The 23,482-nt window shown below is 48.9% G+C and overlaps 1 protein-coding gene across 1 annotated transcript; it reads left to right on the forward strand.

Moving 5' to 3' along the window:
• Positions 1-17,447: 17,447 nt before the first annotated feature.
• TMX1 (thioredoxin related transmembrane protein 1) lies at positions 17,448-22,684 on the forward strand. The gene is made up of 8 exons (XM_032112615.1): positions 17,448-17,635; positions 17,718-17,833; positions 18,873-18,918; positions 19,487-19,615; positions 20,456-20,501; positions 20,588-20,689; positions 20,966-21,038; positions 21,423-22,684. The coding sequence occupies exons 1-8, from the start codon at positions 17,475-17,477 to the stop codon at positions 21,599-21,601; spliced, it is 852 nt and encodes a 283-aa protein (XP_031968506.1). The 5' UTR covers positions 17,448-17,474; the 3' UTR covers positions 21,602-22,684.
• Positions 22,685-23,482: the final 798 nt, after the last annotated feature.

A 23,482-nucleotide genomic window follows, 5' to 3' on the forward strand; every position in this document is an offset into this window, starting at 1 on the left:
GAGACCCCACTGGTGGTGGTTTTAATTCTTAAACACCCCATTTTCCATCCACATTTGCACTTGCACGGGCTGCCAACCTGAGCCTGCCTCTGAGGCAGCTCAGCTGATCTCTTGCCAAAAATATGGTGATAGGGAAAGGGAAGGGGCCCAGCAGAAGGTTCCACCTCCAGGGATGCTCTGGAAGGGCAGCAGGGAAAGCCAGAGTCAGGCTGAAGTCACAGGTGGCTCTGTCAACATTCCTGAGGGTTTTATAGGTGAAGGGAAACTCTCAGGGAGCAGTAGTTCCTTCTCCATCGATGTGGAGGATGATTCCTGCCAAGATCCCCTCCAAAACCATCTCTGCAGGGGCAAACACCTCAAATTCCAAAGGTTACAAACACCAGGAAGGTGCTTCCTTCCTCTAACACGGAGCAGCGAGGCCATGCACCGCTCCTGCTTCTCTCCAGGCTCTTCCCGAGCTCGCCACATCCTCCTCCAGGCACGGGAAGCCAGGGCATGGAGCCCCCAGGGGCTGGGGGACATCGGCGTGCTGGGGATGTTGCGTAAGGAGCCGCATTCCCGAAGATGCGCTCCCCAACTGCAACAGATAAAAATATCCAGGGAGTACGTGTTGCTCTGACTAAAGCACTGCTAAAATAGGAGAGTGCGCAAATCCCGTTTTAGCCGCTCCTTCCGAGCCTCCTGCCTGTCCTCCCGCAGGGCTGGCACGGCACAGCCACGGCGGGGCTGTGTCTCACACCCCCTGGCACCACGGATGTGGTCCCCGAGTGTCACCTGTGTCCAGGTGGGTGCTTTTCCCGCTGGGACATTGCTTTGCACTCACTGGGGTGGAGGAAGGAGTGAGGTTAAGATGTGGCTTTGCTCAAGGTCAGGATTTGGTTGTAAAAGGTTTTTTAGGAGCTCCTGGGCTTGGGGAAAACTGTGTGGGTCATTTCCCCACATGCTGGTCACGGTCCCCTGGCTCTGGTAAAAACTTCCCTGGTGAGATGTTCTAATAGAATCCCTTTTTTTTATGATGCCTTTCTGTCTGAAATCCCGTCCTCCAGGTCTGCTGCTGTCTGATCTGGCCATTAGACAAATTCTGCCATCCCTGCACGTAGAATCATGGAATGGTTTGGGTTGGAAGGGACCTTAAAGCTCATTCAGTCCCACCCCGTGCCATGGGCAGGGACACCTTCCACTAGCCCAGGCTGCTCCAAGCCCTGTCCAGCCCGGCCTTGGACACTGCCAGGGATCCAGGGGCAGCCACAGCTTCTCTGGGCACCCCGGGCCAGGGCCTCACCTCCCTCACAGCCAGGAATTCCTTCCCAATCTCCCATCCATCCCTGCCCTCTGGCACTGGGAAGCCATTCCCTGTGTCCTGTCCCTCCATCCCTTGTCCCCAGTCCCTCTCCAGCTCTCCTGGAGCCCCTTTAGGCCCTGCAAGGGGCTCTGAGCTCTCCCTGGAGCCTTCTCTTCTCCAGGTGAGCACCCCCAGCTCTCCCAGCCTGGCTCCAGCATAGAGTGATGATTTTCGTGGCCTCTCCTGGAGCCCATCAGATGGGATGAAGAACCCAAACTCCCAGTGCAGCCCTTCCCACACCCACCCGTGCTCTGTCACTCCTCATTAACCTGCTTTGCCAGCATTCCCTGCCAGCTGCCAGGACCACATGAACAGAGTGTCCCCCTGGGAGGACGCTGGAACCGAGCCCATGTTCCTCCTAATTACAGCTCCACACAGGACAGAGCAGGGAAGGAATCAGGAGGGAGCTGGGGTTCCCTTTAATTGGTGCTGGGCTCCAGTTCACCCCCAGAGCTGGGGGCTGCTGGCTGTCCCGGGATCTGTGGGATGTGGGATCTCCCTATGATCTTTGCTCTTGGGAGGAGACACTGGCACCAGGATGAGACTAGGGGACAGGCAGCTGCCTGGGAAGGGGGAGTTCTGCTCCATCCTGAGCACAGGGATGTGCTGCTGGTGCCTCTCCCTCATTTGGGACAGCACAAACCTGATCCCAGCCCAGGGCTGAACATCTGGAGTTGCTTTTCTCTCTTTTTGAGCAGATAACTCCTCAGGACACTCAGCCACCACCACATGTGGCTCCCCATGGCCACAAACCCTCCTGCATGCAGGAGTCTGGAGCAAAGCTGCTTCCCAAGGCTGCAGCAAGGCCCTGAGGAGCTGCTGGAACCCAGTTGCTGGCAGAGGCCCAGTGACACTCACGTGATGGCTTGGATGTTTCAGCTCCAAACCAGGGAACTCCAGACCGCTGATTGTGGGCAACATGAGCCAGCTCTGGAGAGGAACCTGCCAGGAGGATGGAAGAGAACTGGGCAGTGACCATGATTCTTTTCCTTTTTCATGAGTCTCCTCGAAGAGAACAAGCTGAGAGGTGACAGCACAGCTTCTGCCCCACTGCCAGAACCACAGAATATCCTGAGCTGGAGGGACCCACAGCGATCATGGAGTCCAACTCCAGGCCCTGCACAGACACTGCAGGAATCCCATCATGTGCCTGGGAGTGGTGTCCAAGCACTCCTGGAGCTCTGGCAGCCTCGGGGCCGTGCCCATTCCCTGGGGAGCCTGGGCAGTGCCCAGCACCCTCTGTGGGAAGAACCTTTCCCTGATATCCAACCTAAACCTCCCTGGCACAGCTGTTCCCTCAGGAGCTGGGGAAGGGTCTGTGGGATGACCCACCTTGCCAGGCAGCTCAACTATACAGGAAAAGAAATTATGAATCCTTTTGTACCCCTGAGCAAGTGTCTGTCCCCCTGTCCTTCCGCTGACAACAACAAATCCTGCACACATTGTTAATGGCTTATTAAAATTCACTGGGAGCTTCCACTGCAGGCAGCTAAAATAGAGGCTGCTCAGGGTGCTAAGCCAAATAATTTAAGTTATTCATGTCTATGATCATGTAAACAAACTGTCAGACATCCAGATGCAGGGAGAAATATCCATGGACTGTAACAGAGACAGGGCTTGGCACACATTCGTTTACTAATCTGATTGTGTGAATAAATTAAGTGACAGTGTTACAAATGTATTCCCTGGGCCCGTGTTCTACTGGATTAAGATGTGATGATTTGGAATCTTGGGCCACTGAGCAAACAGAGGCGTGGCTTGGTGATCGACTGAACCCAAACTGGGTGTACACAGCCCCTTCTTTTCAAATCCATGGGTTAAAGTGTGGGGTAACATCCTGGTGTGTGGTGTGGGGAGCCAGGAGAAGTGTTAGGGAAACAGAGTATGGGAATAGAGCATGGAAAAAGAAGGGGTTGTGTAGATTTGTCCCCCAGATGCTCCAAGGGCTGGTGCCCCTCTGCTCCGGAGCCAGGCTGGGGGAGCTGGGGGTGTTCACCTGGAGAGGAGAAGGATCCAGGAAGAGCTCAGAGCCCCTTGCAGGGCCTGAAGGGGCTCCAGGAGAGCTGGAGAGGGACTGGGGACAAGGGATGGAGGGACAGGACACAGGGAATGGCTTCCCACTGCCAGAGGGCAGGGATGGATGGGAGATTGGGAAGGAATTGCTGACTGTGAGGGTGGAGAGGCCCTGGCACAGGGTGCCCAGAGAAGCTGTGGCTGCCCCTGGATCCCTGGAAGTGTCCAAGGCCAGGCTGGACGGGGCTTGGAGCAGCCTGGGCTAGTGGAAGGTGTCCCTGCCCACGGAATGGGATGGGCTTGAAGATCCCTTCCAACCCAAACCTGTGATCCAATGTAGGACTGTTTTCCATGGGAAACACACATCCCGGATTTCAGGGCAGCGGTTTTGATGTGCTCCGACCATGGCCAGTAGCTCCTCACAAACATCTCCCTCTGAGATCCAGGTGGAGCTGCGAGGCTCCGTGTGCTGGAGCGTTTATCCCATCCCAGGGCAGGCTGCTCCAGTGATTCATCGCCTTCCCCTAAAAATGTGCATCTCATTTCCAGCCAGAATTTTTCTCTGGCTCGAGCTCCTCGCCGTTGGGTATCATTATGCACTGCTTTTATTAGATCAAAAAGGTCTCCAGCACATTCCTCTCCCCCCTGGGAACAGCACAGTGGGGTTGCATTGCCTCTGCATTGTTGAATGGTGTGGGTATTAAACTTTCTCTTTTCCCCCGAATTTTCAGGCAGTTCCCAACTAGGAGCCACATTTGGATAGGATCAGAGAAACGGCCATGCTGTTCATCCTGTGGTGCATGTGGTTCATGTCTCCAGCTGTCTGCTTAAGATCACAGAATTCCAGAGTGGTTTGGGTTGGAAGGGACCTTAAAGTCCATCCCATTCCACCCCTGCCATGGGCAGGGACACCTTCCACTGTCCCAGGCTGCTCCAAGCCCTGTCCAAGCTGGCCTTGGACACTTCCAGGGATCCAGGGGCAGCCCCAGCTTCTCTGGGCACCCTGTGCCAGGGCCTGCCCACCCTCACAGTCAGGAATTCCTTCCCAATCTCCCATCCATCCCTGCCCTTTGGCAGTGGGAAGCCATTCCCTGTGTCCTGTCATTCCAAGCCCTTGTCAAAAGTCTCTCCCATCTTTCTTGTAGGCTCCCTTCAGGTACCTGAAGTCTGTGATTAGGTGACTCTTAAGCCATCTCTTTTCCAGGCTGAACAATCCCAATTCTCCCAGCCTTTCCTCACAGGAGAGGTGCTCCTTCCCTCTGATCAGGATGATGCTGTCACAGCAGGACAGTATCTTTGATCTTTTCCTTGGGTGTTCTCCCAGCAGCTGTGTGTTTCCTCGCCTGTACAGTTTATCTGTTGGGACAGTCTCCAGAATTCTCCCCTCCGTGCCCTGTTTTCCCAACTTTTGGCTTTCCCAAAGGTCTTTGGATAGGATTTCCCCAGTTTGCTCCACATTGCCCAGAGGCTCTGGAATACAGTGCACCAGGGAGGTGCTGTCCCAGCCATGGCCTCACCTCACACAGGGACTCCACACGTCACACTGCAGCCCAGGCACAGCATTCCAGCAGTGGCTGGGATCCCAGATTTCCTCAAAGGCTCCTCCTGGCATTGCTGCATTGCCTTTTGGCAGCTTGAACCCAGCCCCGCTTCCCGACCCCATCTGGCTGCTGGTGGGGAGAGTGGATGGAATGTGGATGAGCCCATCCTGGCTGCACTGGTTTGTGGAGAGGTGGAGGGGCTGAAGATGGACACTGGGATCTGTCACAGCACTGGAGAGCTGTCCTGGAGTGGCAGTGGCTGTACCTGCTGTGTCGGGGCATCCACAGGCTCCTGCAGCACCGGAATAAGGACACAACATATCCAGGTTGCTTCTGCTCATTGTCAAAACTGGGCTTGGACAGCCCCACATCCCATCTAAGCCACTAAAATCTCCCAAGCTGAACTTTCCCAGGGCTGGCTTTGCTTCCCACGGGTGCTGCTTCCACAGGAGCGAGCCTGGCTCTGCCCCAGCTCCAGAGGGACACGGTCCTTCGCAGCACTGGGTTGGACATGGAAGAAATTGTCTCTGTGCTCTGGTGCCACAGGGCTTGGGAAGCTCCTGCTGGCTGCCAGCTGGCCATGACCAGGGTTTCTGCTCTTCCCACTGGCCTCTGGCCATGGGCACACAAGGGAAGAGGGAGACTGATCCCAGAGCTGGGATGGGAACCAGCACCGAGCTCCCTGCTGCCTCCCTGGGAACTGGGATCAGATCTGGGTTGGAAAAATGGTCTAAGATCATTGAGTCCAGCTGTTATTCCAGCACTGCCAAGACCACCACTGCCCAGTGTCCCCAAGTGCCACATCCACACAGCTTTTAAATTCCTCCAGGGATGGGGACTCCAGCCCCACCCTGGGCTGGAAAACCCTTTCCATGAAGAAATTTCTCCTAATATCCAACCTAAACCTCCCCTGGTGCTGCTTGAGGCCATTTCCTCTTGTGCTGTGTATTTCACCAGTCCCAAATCCAACCAGGCACCTTGATTTCCAATGGCATTTTGTCTTCCTGTGGCCTACTGGCACTGCTGGAAGGATTTCAGTCACAGCGAACCTGAAAGGCAACCTCAGAATTGCAGCTGCATTTTCCTTTTCACCTGGGCTTTGGATTTGGTTCTGTGAGTTTTTTTAAAGCTTGACATTTCCCTGTGTGACTAAAGAACCTGAAAAACAAAAGGGGGAGGAGATGGCACAGGCAGAGATGTGCTGTTGATCAAACCACGATGACAAAGCCCTGCTGGAATTGTGGCTGTTCCAAGAGTGTCCTAAAATTGCCTTCACCTCTTTTCCACCAGTCAGGAGCAGATTTTTGGCACCAGTTCAGCCCAGATCTCCAGAACCAGGAAGCTCAGAGGAGGTTGGGTCTGATCCCACCTCTGCTGCTGACACACACCTTTGGTACCCATCCTTCCCCTGCTCCTTCTCCCACCATTCATTCCTGTCAGCTGGAGATCTCTGCATTCCCAGCAGGGAACACAGCCAGCCCTTCCCTGAGCAGCTCTCCAGCCACAGATTGGGAAGCGTCTGTCACTCAGCCAGGACTGGGAGGGCACGCTGTGCCTGGTGTCAGGAAAATTAATCCACAAACACCAGAGGTTTATGTCCGAAAAGGAGACAGAGGAGTCCTGTAACTTTGTTCGAATAAAGGGAGAGGCCGTGGGGCATTTCCCTGGGGTCTCTCAGATTGTTAGAGGACACAGCCTCCTATTTATCCTAACTTCCCAGCCACATTTCCCTCTCCCCATTGGCTGAGAGGTACAGGCTCCCCAAATCACCTAATACAGACTCCCTTCTAATGTATACCCCCCTTTTTCTTTTCTTATGGAATTTATGGTTCTTCCCATTGCTTCTTTCATCTCTCTGTATCTATCTTTACCTAGCAGCAGACCCACAGTTTGTTTGTAAAGACAAAACTGTCTCCTTCCTTTCACTGGGAATGCCATCACAGCTGGGACAAGCTCCTGGAAAGTCCCCTGTCCACTTTAGAGCCTCTCCCCTGCCCCATTTTGGAGCAGGAGCAGAACATTTGGAGCTGGTGGCCTCCTGAACCTCACACGCACCAGCTCTTCTTCTCCTGACTTGACTTTGCAGCACAGGGATCCGGGAGTGAGAGCTGCCACTCACTGTCTCATCTCCAAAAGCAAAGGACAATCAGCATAATGACTTTGTTTGCAGTGGCAATCCAATTAGTGCGGGAAACGTTTCATTAGGGTGGATTTTCTCCACGGGGAGCTGCGTGCGGAACAACGGGATGGGGATCGTGACACCGGTGCCAGCATAGGGAACCAGCCCCGTGTGCCTGGGAATGTGAGGGTGACAAGGTGACAAAGCAGGATGTCACACCTCGGGCTGGGCTCTCAGCTCTCCTGTGCCCTGTGCTGTTCCCACAGCTGGGTCCCAGCTGTCTCCTCCCCCCTTCTCATTCCAGAAATCTCCAGCTTTAAACCATCTCACCCTGAACTCTGGCAGTGGGAAGCCATTTGTCCTTGTCCTGGCACTCCAGGCCCTTGTCCAAAGTCCCTCTCCAGCTTCCCTTTAGGTACTGGAAGGGGCTCTAAGGACACAGAATCATAAAATCATGGAATATTTTGGTTAGGAAAGGACTTTAAAGGTAATTTTGTTCCAATCCCCTGCCATGGGCAGGGACACCTTCCACTATCCCCGTCCAGCCTGGCCTGGGACACTTCCAGGGATCCAGGGGCAGCCACAGCTTCTCTGGGCACCCTGTGCCAGGACCTCCCCACCCTCACAGCCAGGAATTCCTTCCCAATATCCAACCTAAATCTACCCTTTTCTGCTTTAAAACCATCCCCCTGCCATCTCATACCTGTTTAAGGCTGTCTGGATGAGGCTTGGAGCAACCTGGTCTAGTGGAAAGTGTCCCTGCCCATGGCAGGGGGCGCAATGAGATGGTTTTTAAGGTCCCTTCCAAGCCAAACCATTCCATGATTTTATAATTCTATAATTCTATTATGAACTTGGTGAAATCAACACCTTTAAAGTGTTCAGGAATTACCCATCTGCACCAAATTGCTGCTGCAACCCCACAAACACTGGATGAATAAGACTTGGGAGTGATTAAACCTGACTTATCCCACTGCAGGCGGCAGACAGGCGAGGAGGAGATGCTGCAGCAGAAGAGGCAGCATGAGACACGTCTGTGCAGGAGGTGCTGCATTCCTGGGACTGCTCAGGCACAGAGAGGGGAGAGGAGTGATGGATTTTGCTAAAGAGCAGGGTTCAGCTGCATGGCAGTGCCAGTTCCCCTTCCTGCCATTGCTGCCTTGCGTTGTGTACCCAGAAAATGAACCCCTTTCTCCTGGGGAGGGTTTTACTGCCTGTTTGTTTGCTTGTCTGGAGGTTCAGCTTGGTTCCAACAGCACAAGGGGTTGTTGTTGATGTGAGGAAAAGCATAAATCAATGGAAATGAGAGGCAAGCCTGAGTGCTAGGAAAAGCTGCTCCTTTATGGACCTATTTTATCGAACTTCCTCTTGGCTCCAGCCTCTGATTTAGATGTTTGATAGGAACCCCTGGGTCCCACTTTTCCTGTGTTTGATGTTTGACCTCCAGACTCTCTCCCATCATTGCATCTTCTGTTCCTGTGGGGCAGGAGTCCTACACTCACCATGTTGGAATATCATATCCTGCTCTGGGTCCTCAGCACAGGAAAGTCACGGATCTGTTGGAGTGGGTCCAGAGGAGGTCACAGAGATGCTCCAAGGGCTGGAGCTCCTCTGACAGGCTGGGAGAGCTGGGGGTGTTCACCTGGAGAAGAGAAGGCTCCAGGGAGACATTGGAGATCCTTTCAGGGCCTAAAGGGGCTCCAGGAGAGCTGGAGAGGGACTGGGGACAAGGGATGGAGGGACAGGACACAGGGAATGGCTTCCCACTGCCAGAGGGCAGGGATGGATGGGAGATTGGGAAGGAATTCCTGGCTGTGAGGGTGGGCAGGCCCTGGCACAGGGTGCTCAGAGAAGCTGGGGCTGCCCCTGGATCCCTGGAAGTGTCCAAGGCCAGGCTGGAGGGGCTTGGAGCCACCTGGGATAGTGGAAGGTGTCCCTGTCCATGGAAAGTCATAACAAAAGATGACTTTTAAAGGTCCCTTCCACCCCAAACCATTCACTGACTTTATGAACTCATATAACCAGATGTCCCCATGCTTTTCCTCTGAATCCCAAACCAACATCTCCATCACTTTTCAAACTCTGCAGCACATTTGGCATTGCCACCTCCAGGTCAGCATGTCCAGGCTGGAGCAGACTCCTGGCAGAGAAGTTTCTCCATTAATTCTGGTTTCTGGGCTGGTTTCTCAATGACATTTTAAGGCAGAGGCAGGCAGGGATGGTGGGTGAAGGAACATTTTGCATAAGCCCACACAGCAGTTACAGCACGGGCAGGTCGTTCAGGGCTCTTCCCAGCAGGAATATGGATAAATGTGCCAGAGAGTACTCCCTCCGAGGAACAGGAGCCTGAGCTCTTATTACAGAGTCACTGACTCAATTATGCCCTGAAAGCAGATTAAAGTGACTCTGTTTTTATTGCAAAGGAGCGAATAAATCCATATTTTGTTAGTGAAAATAGGTTTCCATTAGAATTTACAGAGGACATGAAGCTCAGCCAGCTCCTCTCTGCAGGCAGCTCAGTGTAACCCCTCGGGCCTTCAGTGACAGCAGCAGAGGAAGGGACAGTGTGACAAGAAAAGCCCTCCTGTGAATGAGCCAGCACGTCCATCCTTATCACAGCCTGTGCCTCGCAGCTCCCCGGGGCCTGGGACTGCAATCCCCACGGCGTCAAAGGAAATATTAGTGACAAAAATAGCAGGAGAAGTTTTTAGCAAACCTTACAAGCTGTCTGGTAGAAAAAGTGTGGCAAATGCGCACCCACTGCATAAAGGCAAAATCACGTGGCCAGGAAAAACAAATGTAAATAATAAATCCAGGGTGAGATCTAAATTCTTCCAGTCTCAGGGAGTTTGGATGGCAAGTTATTTTTGGGGGTCCAAGCAAGTTCCTGCCATCCTAATCCCAGCCCAGGAGAGCGAATATCCATCAGCACCAGCCAGCAACGGGGCTACTCACAGAAGGTCTTTCCAGGGAGAAAAGTGGGGGAGAATTTTCAATGGAAAATCACGATGTGCTGTTCATCCTCTTGTGAGCCTGACTCCGAGCCCAGCAGTGTCAATGAGGAGACATTTGGCTGGACATGATGGTTCCTTCTGGAGGAACAGTATTGTTCTCTTGCCATGCTACCACTGTGCTTCTCTTTTTCATGGAAAATAGAAGAGTCACAAGGAGAAAAGTTCCCTTGTGCTCAAAGCCGAAGCCTTTGGAAGCTCTGTGCGCCTTGCTGGCCTCACCAGGGTCGGGAGTGTCATTCTCTGCCTCCTCAGATGCTCTGGAGCTGTTTCTGTGCTGCTCTGTTTGATTCTTTGAAGCTGAGCTCTCCATTTGAGATGTCTTGTTTAAAGAGAAAAATACCAATTTGATTTAAAATCCTTTTTAAAATGAGGCAGCAGCAGGCTTTCTGCCAGCAGCCAGCCAGCACTGTGGGTTTGATCCCAGCAGTGAGGACATGGCTAGAAAGAGGTTGGCATCAATACCCAGAGAGAGCAGGCTGAAGTAAATTAAACAGGGATGTAAAGAAAAGCAGGAGTGAGGTGATCCCCCGTGAAAAGCACCTGGATGCCTGGGGATGTATGGAAAATCAGCCTATCCCTCTCTTCCCTTGTGACCTTAATATCCAGGGAGATAATCTAATCTAATCTGATCTAATAATCCAACAGAATCTTCCAGAAGGTTGTGACCTGCCTCTCGTCAGCATCATCTGTTACAGTGCAACAAAGGGCCTGCTGCAGATTAAGTCATCTGAAAGAATTATTTTTGGCTTCAAAAGCAACATCACGTCCTCACCAGCTTCCCAGAAAAATCCCTCCAGCCTCAGGGACTGCAGTGAACACCCAGGATTGATCTTTTGTGCCTGCACAAGGCTGGGACTGGTCTGCAGGTGTCTGGGAATGCATCCACATGGAGCACTGGCCACAATAAGCACTTTCTGGTTCTTTCTCCAGCTTCTCAGGTTAGACAGGCTTCCTCTTCCTCGGTGACAGGGAAATGCAAGGTGTGCTGACATCTCCCCTGCCCCGTGGATCTTTAGGGATAGAAACTGGGCCTAGCTGGAATGTTTTTGTGGACTGGGGAGTTAAATAAGGCCTCTTTTTGGTCTTGTCTGGACAAGGCCCGTGCTTGTATTGTCTGCTGGAGCTCCTAAATCAGCACAAAAATACCCGCCCAGACCTTCCTCCTGCAAAAGTGACATTTTACAAGAAAACAGTCTTAATATCATCTCCCCGTCCATGTCTCTGGATACCCTCAGGCAGATTCCTGTGCTGGCCTCAGGGCAACAGGTTTCTTGTCACTGTAACACAGCAAAATGGGTTTCAATCAGCACAACATTTGCTGTCTCCCAGAACCAAGAGCATCTTTCAGGCTGGTGCAAAGGGATGGAAAACCAGCAGGTCAGAAGGGATTTCTATCTAGACAAAGAAGGATTTGGAGGGCAGGAGGTGGTCCTTTTAATCTGGCTCTTCAGGTGGGTGTGTGAGAGGATCCTCGGCCCATGTTCTTTGCTCTGCACACTCATATTTTGCAGCAAAATCGGCAGAGGAAGTGCCAACACCTCCATTTCTGGCTGCCCAACAATTCCCACTGCAAGCCCGTGCTTCCAGTCTCTTCTCATCTCCCTGAGCTGAAATCTCACCCGCTGACGTATTCCAGGCTGCCTCAGAACAAATATTCTGGAAGGTTTCTGCCAAAATCCATTCAGCAGTCGGAGACTGGAGCTGGGGAAAGGAGGAGGTTTGCCTCATGCAATGCTAATTCTCCCCCGGGGTCCTCTGAGGTTGTCTCACTCTTCTTGGATTTTGATTAGAAATGGGAAATTTGGTGGTTTGGCCCTTGCTTTTTCCAAGGTGATGAAGTGTGGCTGCAGGTGGGATGGTGGAAAAAGGGGGATTAAGGCCCTGTGATCTGAACAGCAGCTGGAAAACGAAGTAGTTTTACGCTGAACTCAGCTTTTGCCTGTGGTTGGACAGAAATATTGTTTGTGAGGAGCTGAAACAACAAAGTGATGGATCAGCCCCTGGGAAAATGAGTAATTTCATATCCAGCATGGGGAGGGAGGTCAGCAGCACACAGGGGAGGGGGCTGAGGAGGAGCTTGCTTTTTAAAGACATGAATATTGAATTCCCTTGGTAGGGGAATTCCTCCTGCTCACAGAGCCAGGCAGAGGTCTGAAGGAAAATAAGGACATTCCTTTGCTAATTATTTTTAAGGTATGAAATGTGCTGTGAGGGGAGAGACAGAGGATGGCAGGATGCTGGGAAAGGGCAGGTGGGAGAGAAATCAGGAGATGGGATGGGGGCTGGAAAAAGAGGGTTTGGAAAGAGAGGAGAGCAGAGGGACAGCTACTGGCACTGGGACAGTTCTCAGCTGCTCCTCCCCAAAGTGCCAAACTTGGAATTAGAAGAAAAGAAGATTGGAGGAGTCCAAGGTGTTAGAAAAGAGAGCAGAGGGGTTCATGCAGGAGAAGCAATGAGAGCTGCTCAGCCCAGCCACCAGTCCTGGTTGCAGTGACAGGATGGGAGCCTTGACACTTCTCCCCACACGTGTGTCCCAATCCCACACCAAATCCCACTGGATGCCCCCAGAGATGTCCCCAGCCCCAAAAAGCAAAGCAAAAGGGGAAGCTGAAGGCAAGGTGGCCTTGCAGGAGAACAAGGGATGAATCCTCAAGGGAGCAGAACCTCCGTGACACAGAATTTAATACCGAGAAAGAGATAAAAACTACTTTGGAACAGAGCACAGAAGAGTTAAAGCAAATGAATGAGACAATATTAATTGTCTGAAACACAACCTGCTTGACTTCTGGTTTACAAAGATCTCTCCCTACTTGAGTTCCCATGGCAACTCCTGCGCAGGACCACACTTCTCCTAATCATCTCCACAGAGTTTCAAGCAATTCTGTAATCCAATCAAATGGGAGAGAGAGAATTTGTTTGGGCATTGAGGAAACTGCTACCTAACGAGCACACAGAGGCAGGGAGAGGCCACACTCACAATTACGACCCCAGAGAGACACTTAATTACTGAATAATTAGCAGTTGCTGGGGTTTCTTAGTGCAGAGAGGATTGTGAGAATAATTCCAAGGTCTTCCAAGTGGTTTTCCAAAGTGGGAAGCAGCAAACTGATTGTGTAAAGGCAGAGCTGAGGATGGGAAACTCTCTGCTCCCAAAAACCTGAACCCTTGGACACAGGGAAACTTTGCTGAGGCAGCTCAGGTGCCGTGGAGCAGAAGGAACCGGGCTGTTGGATGGGAATGTGCTTCCCAGTGGGATTTTTCCAAGCAGGAGGAGAGGATTCTGTTAATCCTTCCCAGCCATGGACAGTGGGGAATGTTCACATGCACCAAGCCCAATGTGGCTCTTGAGAAGTCACTGGCACCTCTGGGGGGCTTCAGTCCAGGCAGGCCAGGGTGAATTATTTCCTGTGAAATACAGGATTTTTCTGTAGGAAAAGAGCACTGGTGTATGGATCGAGTTCCTGGAATGAAATCCTGAGCTGCAGAGAAATAATTACATCTTGACTTTGATTTTTTTAATGCTGATGCCCAGAAAACTGCTCTGAGTGGAATTCTAGATGCCAACTTTCCCAAAAGACTGAAGCCAGGAAACAGCTCACTCTAACTGGACAACTCATGAAATTCACAGACATTTGGTATTTTTGTAACCCCAACCTTGATCAAATTGTGCTTCTGTGTTGGTGGGAAGGACTAAACCCACCACAAAATCCCCTTTACCTTAGCAAAACCACCTAAAAAAATTACCCAGGATCATTTTTTCTTCCTGCAGCACTACAAAATGCAGCTCCAGGCCTGGCTGGGACATTTTGGGACAGCCTGGTTTCACCTTGGGCTTTAGGACAATGACTTCATGTCTCCTGCCTCACATGATCACACTCAGGAAAGCTCTCTGCATAATCTCTTGGCATTTCATAAGTGCAGGAGCTGTGAATGAGGTCAGGACTCTGATGCTGTACCTGATCCAGGGACTGCAGAGCTTGGAACCATTACCTGGCCAACCCTCTGCTCTCTTCAAGGGGTCCTTCAAAAGGTCAGCCCCAGGTGGGCAAGTGCTGGGCTCCTGCAGCTCATTCATCTGGTTTCGTGTTCAGCTCATCCTCAGGACACGTGAAGGTGCTTAAAAAATGGAGAAAAAAAGAAAGATAAAATAAGGAAGAATAGAACTGCTTCAATTTGTTCACATTTTAAATATAAATGAATCAACATTCTGCAAAAAAGAAACCCAGTGAGTCAATTGGTGTGCAATTTTTTGAAGTGGTTTTGAGCACTTACAGAATGGATTGAGTTTGGAGAATTTGTTCATCTCTGTGGCTTTAGCTTTGGGGACAACATCGAGGCATTCAAGTGTTCGAGTCTTTTTATTTTTATTTTCAGCTCAAAAGAAAGCAAAGCCCAAAGGAAGCTTTCCATTTCCACTCCTACCTGTGGGATCTGATTTTATGAGCCACAGACATCATCAAGATGATTTCTTGATGACACAGGCCTCTCTTATTTCATCATCCTTCATCCTCTATCAAAACCCAACTGCTCTGTGGTCAGGAGAATATATCTTAGAATGGTTTGGGTTGGAAGGTACCTCAAAATCCACCTTGTTCCAACCCCCTGCCATGGGCAGGGACACCTTCCACTAGACCTGGTTAAGATATTCATAATTTCCCCTCTGTCAAACAATTATCTGGGCTTGTGCTTCTTGCTGTGCATCACTAGTGCTCACTTGAAATGGACAATTCTTTTCATGAAATTTAAAGACTCTTTGGTGGTGGTGTTTTTGTAACCCCAACCTTGAGCCATTTGTGGTGGCAAGGTTTAAACTGACCAGAAAATCCCCTTTACCTTAGGAAAATAACCTAAACCACGAGTTCTTGGACAAGAAAAAAGCCTTCCATGTTAACACCTTGAAAAGTGACAGGGTGTCCCCAGCAGGAAATCCAGGTAATCTCTAACCAAAAAGGATTTTCTTCCTTCACTCTTTCCCTTTAGAAGCAGCCTCAACTCTGCCTCTGTGTGGCAGCGCTGAAAAAGAACATGGAAGAAAAGAATGAAAGATGTGGTTCTTTCTTGAGGTCACTCGGTTATTAACTCTCTTTATTCTGCTGTGAGCCTTGACAGATGAGGCAGATATTTCTCCTGTCAGCTTGGGAGGGCTGAGGGGAACAGGCTGGAGGAAGATGCCTCAAAGATAAGGTCAAGGCTTTCTTGTTCTCAAAACTATACAAAGAAACAAGGCAATGTCAATGTAATATTAATAACGGAGATAAAAGTAATTCAGAGCAGTCATTACACTTAAAATAATTCCTGGAACCAAGCAGGGGAGGTATGAAGTCATAATTTTCAGGGTCTTTCAAGCTGTTCCCACAGGGAGCTCGGTGTGCCTTTGAAGAAATCTTTCTATTCACAGTGGTAAATTTATTTACACATGGTTACCCAGCACACTTTAATGCACTTATTCCTCAACACATCTCAAATTATCAGGGATAATCACAGAATTCACAGAACTGTTTAGGTTGGGAAAGACCTTTAGGATCATTGAGTCCAGTCGTTACCCAGAGACAGCTCTTTGCATTTGCTGATGCAGAATGGAATATTCATGGATTATCAATAACACATTTCAAAAATTCAATTATGCCTAAAACAGCAGTCAGCAGAGTGCTGCAAGCAGTGATTTATTCCTGAGTGCTGAATCAATGAATAACAAGTCCTTAATAATGCCTGTTCTCCTAGAGAAAGGAACATACACGTTGTACCAGAGAAAAGTTGCCAAAATAAGATAAAATTTTAAAAAACCCCAAATGCTGATTTATTCTTTTTTTCCTGCACTGCCCAATGGCTGCCAAGGATCTGAACTGTGGGATAGGAAATTATGGCAAAGGGGGGAGGGAAAGAAATTATCCAGGCAGGAAAGGAAAGGTGACATTATCACAGCTGCTCCCGAGTGGGAGCTGGGGAAAAATTTGTGGTAAAGAAAGTATGTGCATATGAAAAAAGAGGTTCCTTCCCTGGAAATGCTTCAGGTTCGGAGAGACAGGAGTGAGATGATGTGGGATTTGTCTGCTTGTTAACATTGATCTTCTTCCTGACTTCTGCTTGAGAATTAAGCACTCAGGTGCTGTTACTTTCTGCCATAAGCAACTAAAGATTATGGAATCATGGAATGGTTTGGGTTGGAAGGGACCTTAAAGCCCATCCAGTGCCACCCCCTGCCATGGGCAGGGACACCTTCCACTGTCCCAGGCTGCTCCAAGCCCCGTCCAACCTGGCCTTGGGCACTTCCAGGGATCCAGGGGCAGCCCCAGCTTCTCTGGGCACCCTGTGCCAGGGCCTCAGCTCCCTCACATCCAGGAATTTCTTCACCTAAGTTGTTGGAGCAAGTCCAGAGGAGGCCACCAAGTTGAAAGAGGACTGGAGTACCTCGGCTATGGAGACAAGCTGGGAGAACTGGGGGTGTTCAGCCTGGAGAAGGTCGTGTGGAGACCTCCTTATCTGACGGAGCCAGAGCCAACAGGGAAGCCAGAGAGGGACTGTTCACCAGGAACTGTAGGGATTGTGATTTTATATCAGCAACAGTGTGGCCAGTAGGACTAAGAAAGTGATTCTTCTCTTGTGTTGGGCACTGGTGAGGCCACACCTCGAGTGTTGTGTCCAGTTCTGGGCCCCTCAGTTCAGGAAGGACACTGAGGGACTGAAGAGTGTCCAGAGGATGGAGCTGGGGAAGAGTCTGAAGCCCCAGGAGTGGCTGAGGGAGCTGGAAAGGGGCTCAGGCTGGAGCAAAGGAGGCTCAGGGGGGACCTTGTGGCTCTGCACAAGTCCCTGACAGGAGGGGGCAGCCGGGGGGGGTCGGGCTCTGCTGGCAGGGAACAGGGACAGGAGGAGAGGGAACGGCCTCAAGCTGTGCCAGGGGAGGATCAGGTTGAACATCAGGAAGAGTTTCCTCACAGAAAGGGTGATGAGACATTGGAAGGCGCTGCCCAGGGAGGTGTTGTGTGTCCCCATCCCCGGAGGTGTCCCGTGAACGACTGGACGTGGCACTCAGTGCTCTGGGCTGGGTAACAAGGGGGGCATCGGGCACAGCTTGGACTCACCGAGCACGGAGATCTTCTCCAATCTTAATGACTCTGTGATAAGGACAAATGGGTACAAATTGAAAGAAGGGAAATTTACGACATACGGGAAGAAATCCTTCCCTGTGTGAGGGTGGTGAGCCCCTGGCACAGGTTGCCCAACCGGGCCTGGATCCTTGGAACTATGCCAGGCCAAACTGGACGGGGCTTGGAGCACCCTGGGCTACTGGAGAGTATCCCTCCCCATGGCAGGGGGTGGAACGAGCCGGCATTTAAGACCCCTTCCAAGCCCAGCCATTGCAGGATTCCCCGGTCCCGCCTCCCCCGCTCTCCTCTGAGGGCGGGCCCGGCCGTGACGTGGCGGGAAGGCGGAAGGGGGGGGCCAAGATGGCGGCGCTGGGGCGGTGTCGGGCCGCGCTGAGGGCTCCGCTCTGCGCTCTGCTGTGCCTGGCGCTGGCGGCCGCCGCCCGGGGCAGGCCGAGCCCCGTGAAGGTGCTGTCGGACGGGATGTGGAGGGAGCTGCTGCAGGACGAGTGGATGGTGGAGTTGTGAGTGGGGAGCGGCGCTGCCGGGGAGGGCTGTGGGGATGTGTGTGGGGTGTGTGGTGACGGGGCTGTGCTGCTCCCACAGCTACGCGCCGTGGTGTCCCGCCTGCGAGAACCTGCAGCCCGAGTGGGAGAAGTTCGCCGAGTGGGGAGAGGACTTGGGGGTGAACGTGGCCAAAGTGGATGTCACGGAGCAGCCGGGTGAGAGGGGCTTGAGGGGGCTCCTGACCCCCCCAGGGATTCGGGGTGCTGAGGGATTTGGGGGTGCTCATCTCCAGTGTGTGCTTTTGGGAAGCAAACAGAATTAATAGGGATACTAAAAGTCTTTTACTCATCTCTACCAAAGGCACATTGCTGTGTGACTAAACAGCCTAATCTTGCTTAATAGGATCACAGAATGGTTTGGTTGGGAGGGACCTTAAAGATCATCCCATTCCATCCCCTACCACACCTTCCACTATCCCAGGCTGCTCCAAGCCCTGTCCAACCTGCCCTTGGACAATTCCAGGGATCCAGGGGCAGCCACAGCTTCTCTGGGCACCCTGTGCCAGGTTTCACACAGGAACCTCCAGCTCCCCTCACAGGGAGGAGACTGTCAGATAATAGATAAAATAGATATAATTGAATAAATAGCATAAATAAAATGGATAGACTATAATAGATAAAAGGAATTAGAGGTTTTCTCCAGAGCACGATTTGGAAGATATCAAGAAGATTTTTGGCCGTACTTTTTAAGCAAAAAACAAGGTTTTAGCCTTGCCATTCCAGTCCCTCCCTTGGTTGGTAGAAGGGAGTGCAGACAATCTGCTCTCCCCCTGCTGAAACTCTCCTGTCTGTGTGGGATTTGTAAATGTGGCTTTCCCCATGCTGGTCTCTTTCTACAGAATCACTTTTGAAACTTTCCTCACTTGGATTATTTTCCTTAAGGTTGCTGGAGGCTGCAGATCATGTGTGCAAAGGAGAGCGTCTCTCTCTGAAGAGCTGCAGCCAAAACAGTCCAATAGAGCAATTAACCCTGGATATCTCTTTTTCCCCATGGATAAACTTCCTTGTTCTTCATCCAGGGACGTTTTTTAGACTGTGTGTGCTGCTTTGACATGCACAAGGTTGTGTTGGATTTCATTGAAAGATTGATACCTAGAGATGCCATTGTATTTTGGGGTGTTACAACATTTCCTTCCTCTTTTTTTTTTTTTCCATAAATATACTCAAAATAGTCTCAAAATAACTTTTCTTATAGGGTTAAGTGGACGATTTATCATCACAGCTCTCCCTACCATCTATCAGTAAGTATTCAACACAGCAGAGATTTTTTGAGGTGAGAATGGGCATTTTTTTCCTTTTCCTGGGGGGCAAATAAATGAGATTTGTTATGTTCTTTAAGAATGGGAGCTACTTTTCACTGATACAGCCACTGTCTCACCTGCTGTGACCTTGTGCTGCCAGATGATTTCTTTTCCTTTCCCTTCAGGCCTTATTTATTCTGCCTTTTCATGGGTGTTTCTGTTTTGCAATTGTTTCTCTGTAGGTTGATCTTCAGTGCAGGTGTGTGGCAAGGGCTTAAGGAAGATCATTATCTTCTTTTTTTTTTTTTTTAATGGAATCACAGCCTAAAGCTAGCCAAGGTATTCATGGAGTCAGTGTTCTGGAAATAACTTGGAGTTAGTCAAGGTGTTTGGAAAATATTTCAGAGGCAATATCAGCTAAAAGAATTGACACTGAAAAAGTGAAGATGTAAAAATAGGCAAGGTGATGGGAGGGAATTTTTTGGGTGGAAACAAATGCTGCACTTGGTGCATATATTGGACCATATAAAATAAAGGATTTTTTGATGGTGGTGGTGTTGTTTTACAGCTGCAAAGATGGAGAGTTCAGGAGATACCAGGGAGCAAGGACTAAAGCTGCCTTCATTAATTTCATCAGTGACGAGGAATGGAAATCCATTGAACCAGTGTCCTCCTGGCTTGGTCCTTCCTCTTTCCTGTAAGTTTTGGGTTGGTTTTTGCAATAATTTATTGCCAGATGTCCTGAGGTGTGTCCTGCTCTGTGTGGACAGGAGCTGTGTGAATGTGGTGGGTGGGTGGGTGTCCTAATTCTTCCTCAGCTGTGGGAGGGTTGTCACCATAGCACAGGTGACCTGAACATTTACCTTAAGGCTTAAAGTGATTGCTGGTGACTGCATTGTTTCCTAAACTCTTGTAGGTAACCTGCTGACCCTTGAAGTTGTGTGGTTTCTGTGGCACTGAGATGGGTTTGCCCAGCTAAATCCTAGGAAATTTCTTCCACTCTTTGCAGGGGTCTACAAGGAAGTCACAGGGGGATTCTCCATCAGGAACTAACAGGAAAAAGGGGTTCAAACTGTCAGAGGGGACTTTAGGTTTGATATTGGGAAGGAATTCCTGGCTGTGAGGGTGGTTCTCTTACAAGGTATTATCCCACACCAAGGAATGTGTGAAACTGGGTATTAAATTAGTATTAACAAGGTCTCTGTTATTTTCTATATTCAGACACTAAACTTAAGTGTCTGAAGATCTCTCAGCTCTTACAACCTGATTTTCTTCCAATAGCTTAATTTTTTGTTTTAATAAAACCTCCTGATGCTTCATCCTTAATATCTTCACTAGAGTTCCAGCTGGCTTCTCACTGACCATTGGTCCAGATGGAACTTAGAACATAAAACTATCTTGAAATTCATGTGTCAGCAGAACCAAATTAAAGGAATTTGGGAATTTATGGCTGTCCATGTACAAGCTGAGGTTGTTTCACACAGGTTTGAGGCTGATTTAAAGGAGTTCTCAGTTACTCTTCTCTGCTTTGTTTCAGGATGAGCAGCATGTCAGCATTGTTCAAGTTGTCCATGTGGATCAGGGTATTTGCTTACATCTCTTCTTCATTTTATCCCCCCAGTATGATGCTGAACTCTTCCTGAAATGCTTTTCTTGTCTTTAATTCCAGCACGGCCATGGCTATTTAACAGAAAATCTTGGAATACCAGTCTGGGGCTCCTATGCTGTTTTTGGTTTGGCAACTCTGTTCTTAGGAATGGTCCTGGGACTTGTAAGTGCAGCCTTTGGGAGTAACTGTGTTACACTCGTGCTGCCTGCACCGCAGTTTTGGGCTGGGGTTTTGGGGTACCCTGAGCTGGGACACAGGGATGGGGAGCAGGATGAAACCCCCATAATCCGAGGGGAAATGGTCATGCCAAGTGTGAGGCTGGATGGGATCCACCCCCTGGATAAACAGCTGAACTCGATGTTAAAAGTCTTTTCCAGCCTAAATGATGCCAACGTGCAGAATGTTTGGGAGTTTCAGCTTGGATTTCTTTGCTTTCAGATGATGGTGTTCCTGGCAGACTGCATGTGTCCCTCCAAAAGACACAGACCACCACAGCTCCACCCTCAGTCAAGTAAGCGCACAGCAAACTTCATTCAGTGAAACTGATTGGTAAATGTCATTTGTAGAAAAGATTCTTATTAAGGAAATATTGGTGTCTGTAGGATGTGATGCCGAGTGTAGAACTTGGCATTTGGGATTGATGCTTCACCCTTAGGGTTTAGAGTGGGTTGGGATTTTCTGTTTAGTAAAGCTGGGGTATTTTTAATAAACTGGTTATAGGGAGAGAAAAAGTGTTTTGAGAGCATTTTCATACCTGCAAGACACGAAATTCCACATGGGCGGGGAGAGAGAACTGAGTGGAGCTCTCAGTGTTGCCATGCTTGCCTGTGATGTTTAAAAAGTGGATTTTACTTGGGAGTGGTATTTATTTGTGTATTTTTCCTTTCTCCTTGAGGAAAACAAGGTCCAGAGTCAGCTCAGCTGCTGAAAAATAGGTATGAAGAGCAAGAAGCAGATGAGGGAGACATCTCAGATGATGAAACAGAGGGTAAGGAGGGGAGCAAGAGAGACTGGTCACCAGGTGGTGTCCGGCAGCGCCCAGTGCCCACTGCTGCTCCACTGGAGAAATCTTAGCTGCACTTGCATCAGGATTAGTGTTTGAGTCATCCACTCAAAGGGAGATCAAAGTCAAATCCTTCAGCTTGAAGAGAAAAATGACTCCTGGCTTGGTAACGTTGCTGCATTTCATGAATTGGGAGGAAATAATAATAAAAAAAAGGCATCAGGTATTCCAAAGGAAAACTTGCTGTTGCAAATGGCTGGAACTTCTCCTGTCTGTGTGCAGGGAAGTGCCAAGGAATGATTGCTGTGGCTTCTGGAATGACTTGTTCCCTAAGGATTATTTTGAAGAGAATGTAACCCAGAGTACTCGTTGCATTAAAGGGAGCATTAGCAAGGAAAATGCACTGACCGGGTTGTTGGTGCAGCATTCCAAAAGGGTTCCCTGTTTTTATGCTGTTTTCTCAGTATGAATCTCTAGTTGTGCCCTGAAGAAATGCTGAGGGGAAGAGTTCCTTTAGTTATGGAACTAAAATTCCTTTGGTTTAGGCTTTTATCATGACAAAAACTGCTTTTTGCTATGACAATGAGTGCTACAAACCCCCCCAACCTTTTTTCTTACAAAGAGCTGATGGAACTTAGCACAAGCACTCCGTAGTGGGATTCTCTGGCTGACCAGAAACCTGCTGCTTGCATCAATTTCTTCCAGAAAAGGCTGTAGAAAACTCTGTGAGCTGCTTGGCAAAGTAGTTTTTCTTTAGGAACAAATGACAAGTAGCACCTCGAAGTCTTGTCTGTCTCTGTGACTCCACGTGGGAATAGTTTACACGCAGGGTTCTCTGTGCAAATCACTCCTCCTCCTTAGTGCCAGCTGCACTCTGCTTGGTTTTAATCCATCATTTCTTAGTCAAATCTTGCTGCAAATCCATGCAGGCTGTACCTGGCCTGAAATTGAAATAACTCCTTCCTATTTCTTTTACAGAAGCTTTTTTTCCCCCCCCCCGCCACGTTTTCACAAAACCATTTTGGAACATTAAACCTGAATTTTTTTCTTTAAAAAAAAAAAAAGGTGTGGTTTGCTCTTGTCTGTATGGTGTTTGTTTTCATTCTGTATAGAAATAAAAAGAATGCACATGCCCATTGGACCAGTGTTGTAAAGAGTTTTCCATATTTTTAAACTAAATTCCGAAGTTTTTTAAGGGAAGGATGAGCCTAAGACTGAGCACATTTAGATATTTTTTTTTGACAAGCCTGTGTCTGGTATTTTTTTTGTTTGTCGGTTTAGCTTTGGGGTTTTAGTTTTTATTTGTAGGTATTTAGGGGGGTTTTTTTTAGTTTTTATTTGTAGTTATTTAGGTTTGTTTTTTTTAGTTTTTATTTGTAGTTAGTTAGGGTTTTTTTTATTTTTTATTTGTACTTATTTAGGTTTTTTTTTAGTTTTTATTTGTAGTTATTTAGGGGTTTTTTTAGTTTTTATTTGTAGTTAGGGTTTTTTTAGTTTTTATTTGTAGTTGGGTTTTTTTTTAGTTTTTGTTTGTAGTTAGGGGTTTTTTATTTTTTATTTGTAGTTATTTAGGGTTTTTTTAGTTTTTATTTGTAGTTATTTAGGGGTTTTTTTAGTTTTTATTTGTAGTTAGGGGTTTTTTTATTTTTTATTTGTAGTTAGGGGTTTTTTTATTTTTTATTTGTAGTTAGTTAGATTTTTTTTTTAGTTTTTATTTGTAGTTATTTAGGGGGTTTTTTAGTTTTTATTTGTAGTTAGGGTTTTTTTAGTTTTTATTTGTAGTTAGTTAGGGTTTTTTTATTTTTTATTTGTAGTTAGATTTTTTTTTAGTTTTTATTTGTAGTTATTTAGGGGTTTTTTTAGTTTTTATTTGTAGTTATTTAGTGGGGGTTTTTTTAATTGTTCATCTGACTTCTCTCTTTTTTTATTTTCTCTACATTGGTGCTCTGGAA

This window comes from Corvus moneduloides, chromosome 6 (assembly GCF_009650955.1).
Source record: "Corvus moneduloides isolate bCorMon1 chromosome 6, bCorMon1.pri, whole genome shotgun sequence".
Classification (NCBI taxonomy): Eukaryota; Metazoa; Chordata; class Aves; order Passeriformes; family Corvidae; genus Corvus; species Corvus moneduloides.

Bases quoted from the DNA above. Each gene is read 5' to 3' on its own strand.
- TMX1 (XM_032112615.1), top strand. From the start codon at position 17,475: ATGGCGGCGCTGGGGCGGTGTCGGGCCGCGCTGAGGGCTCCGCTCTGC. The intron at 19,616-20,455 runs GTAAGTTTTGGG...GCTTTGTTTCAG, and splicing joins CTTGGTCCTTCCTCTTTCCT to GATGAGCAGCATGTCAGCAT. The intron at 21,039-21,422 runs GTAAGCGCACAG...TTTCTCCTTGAG, and splicing joins ACAGCTCCACCCTCAGTCAA to GAAAACAAGGTCCAGAGTCA.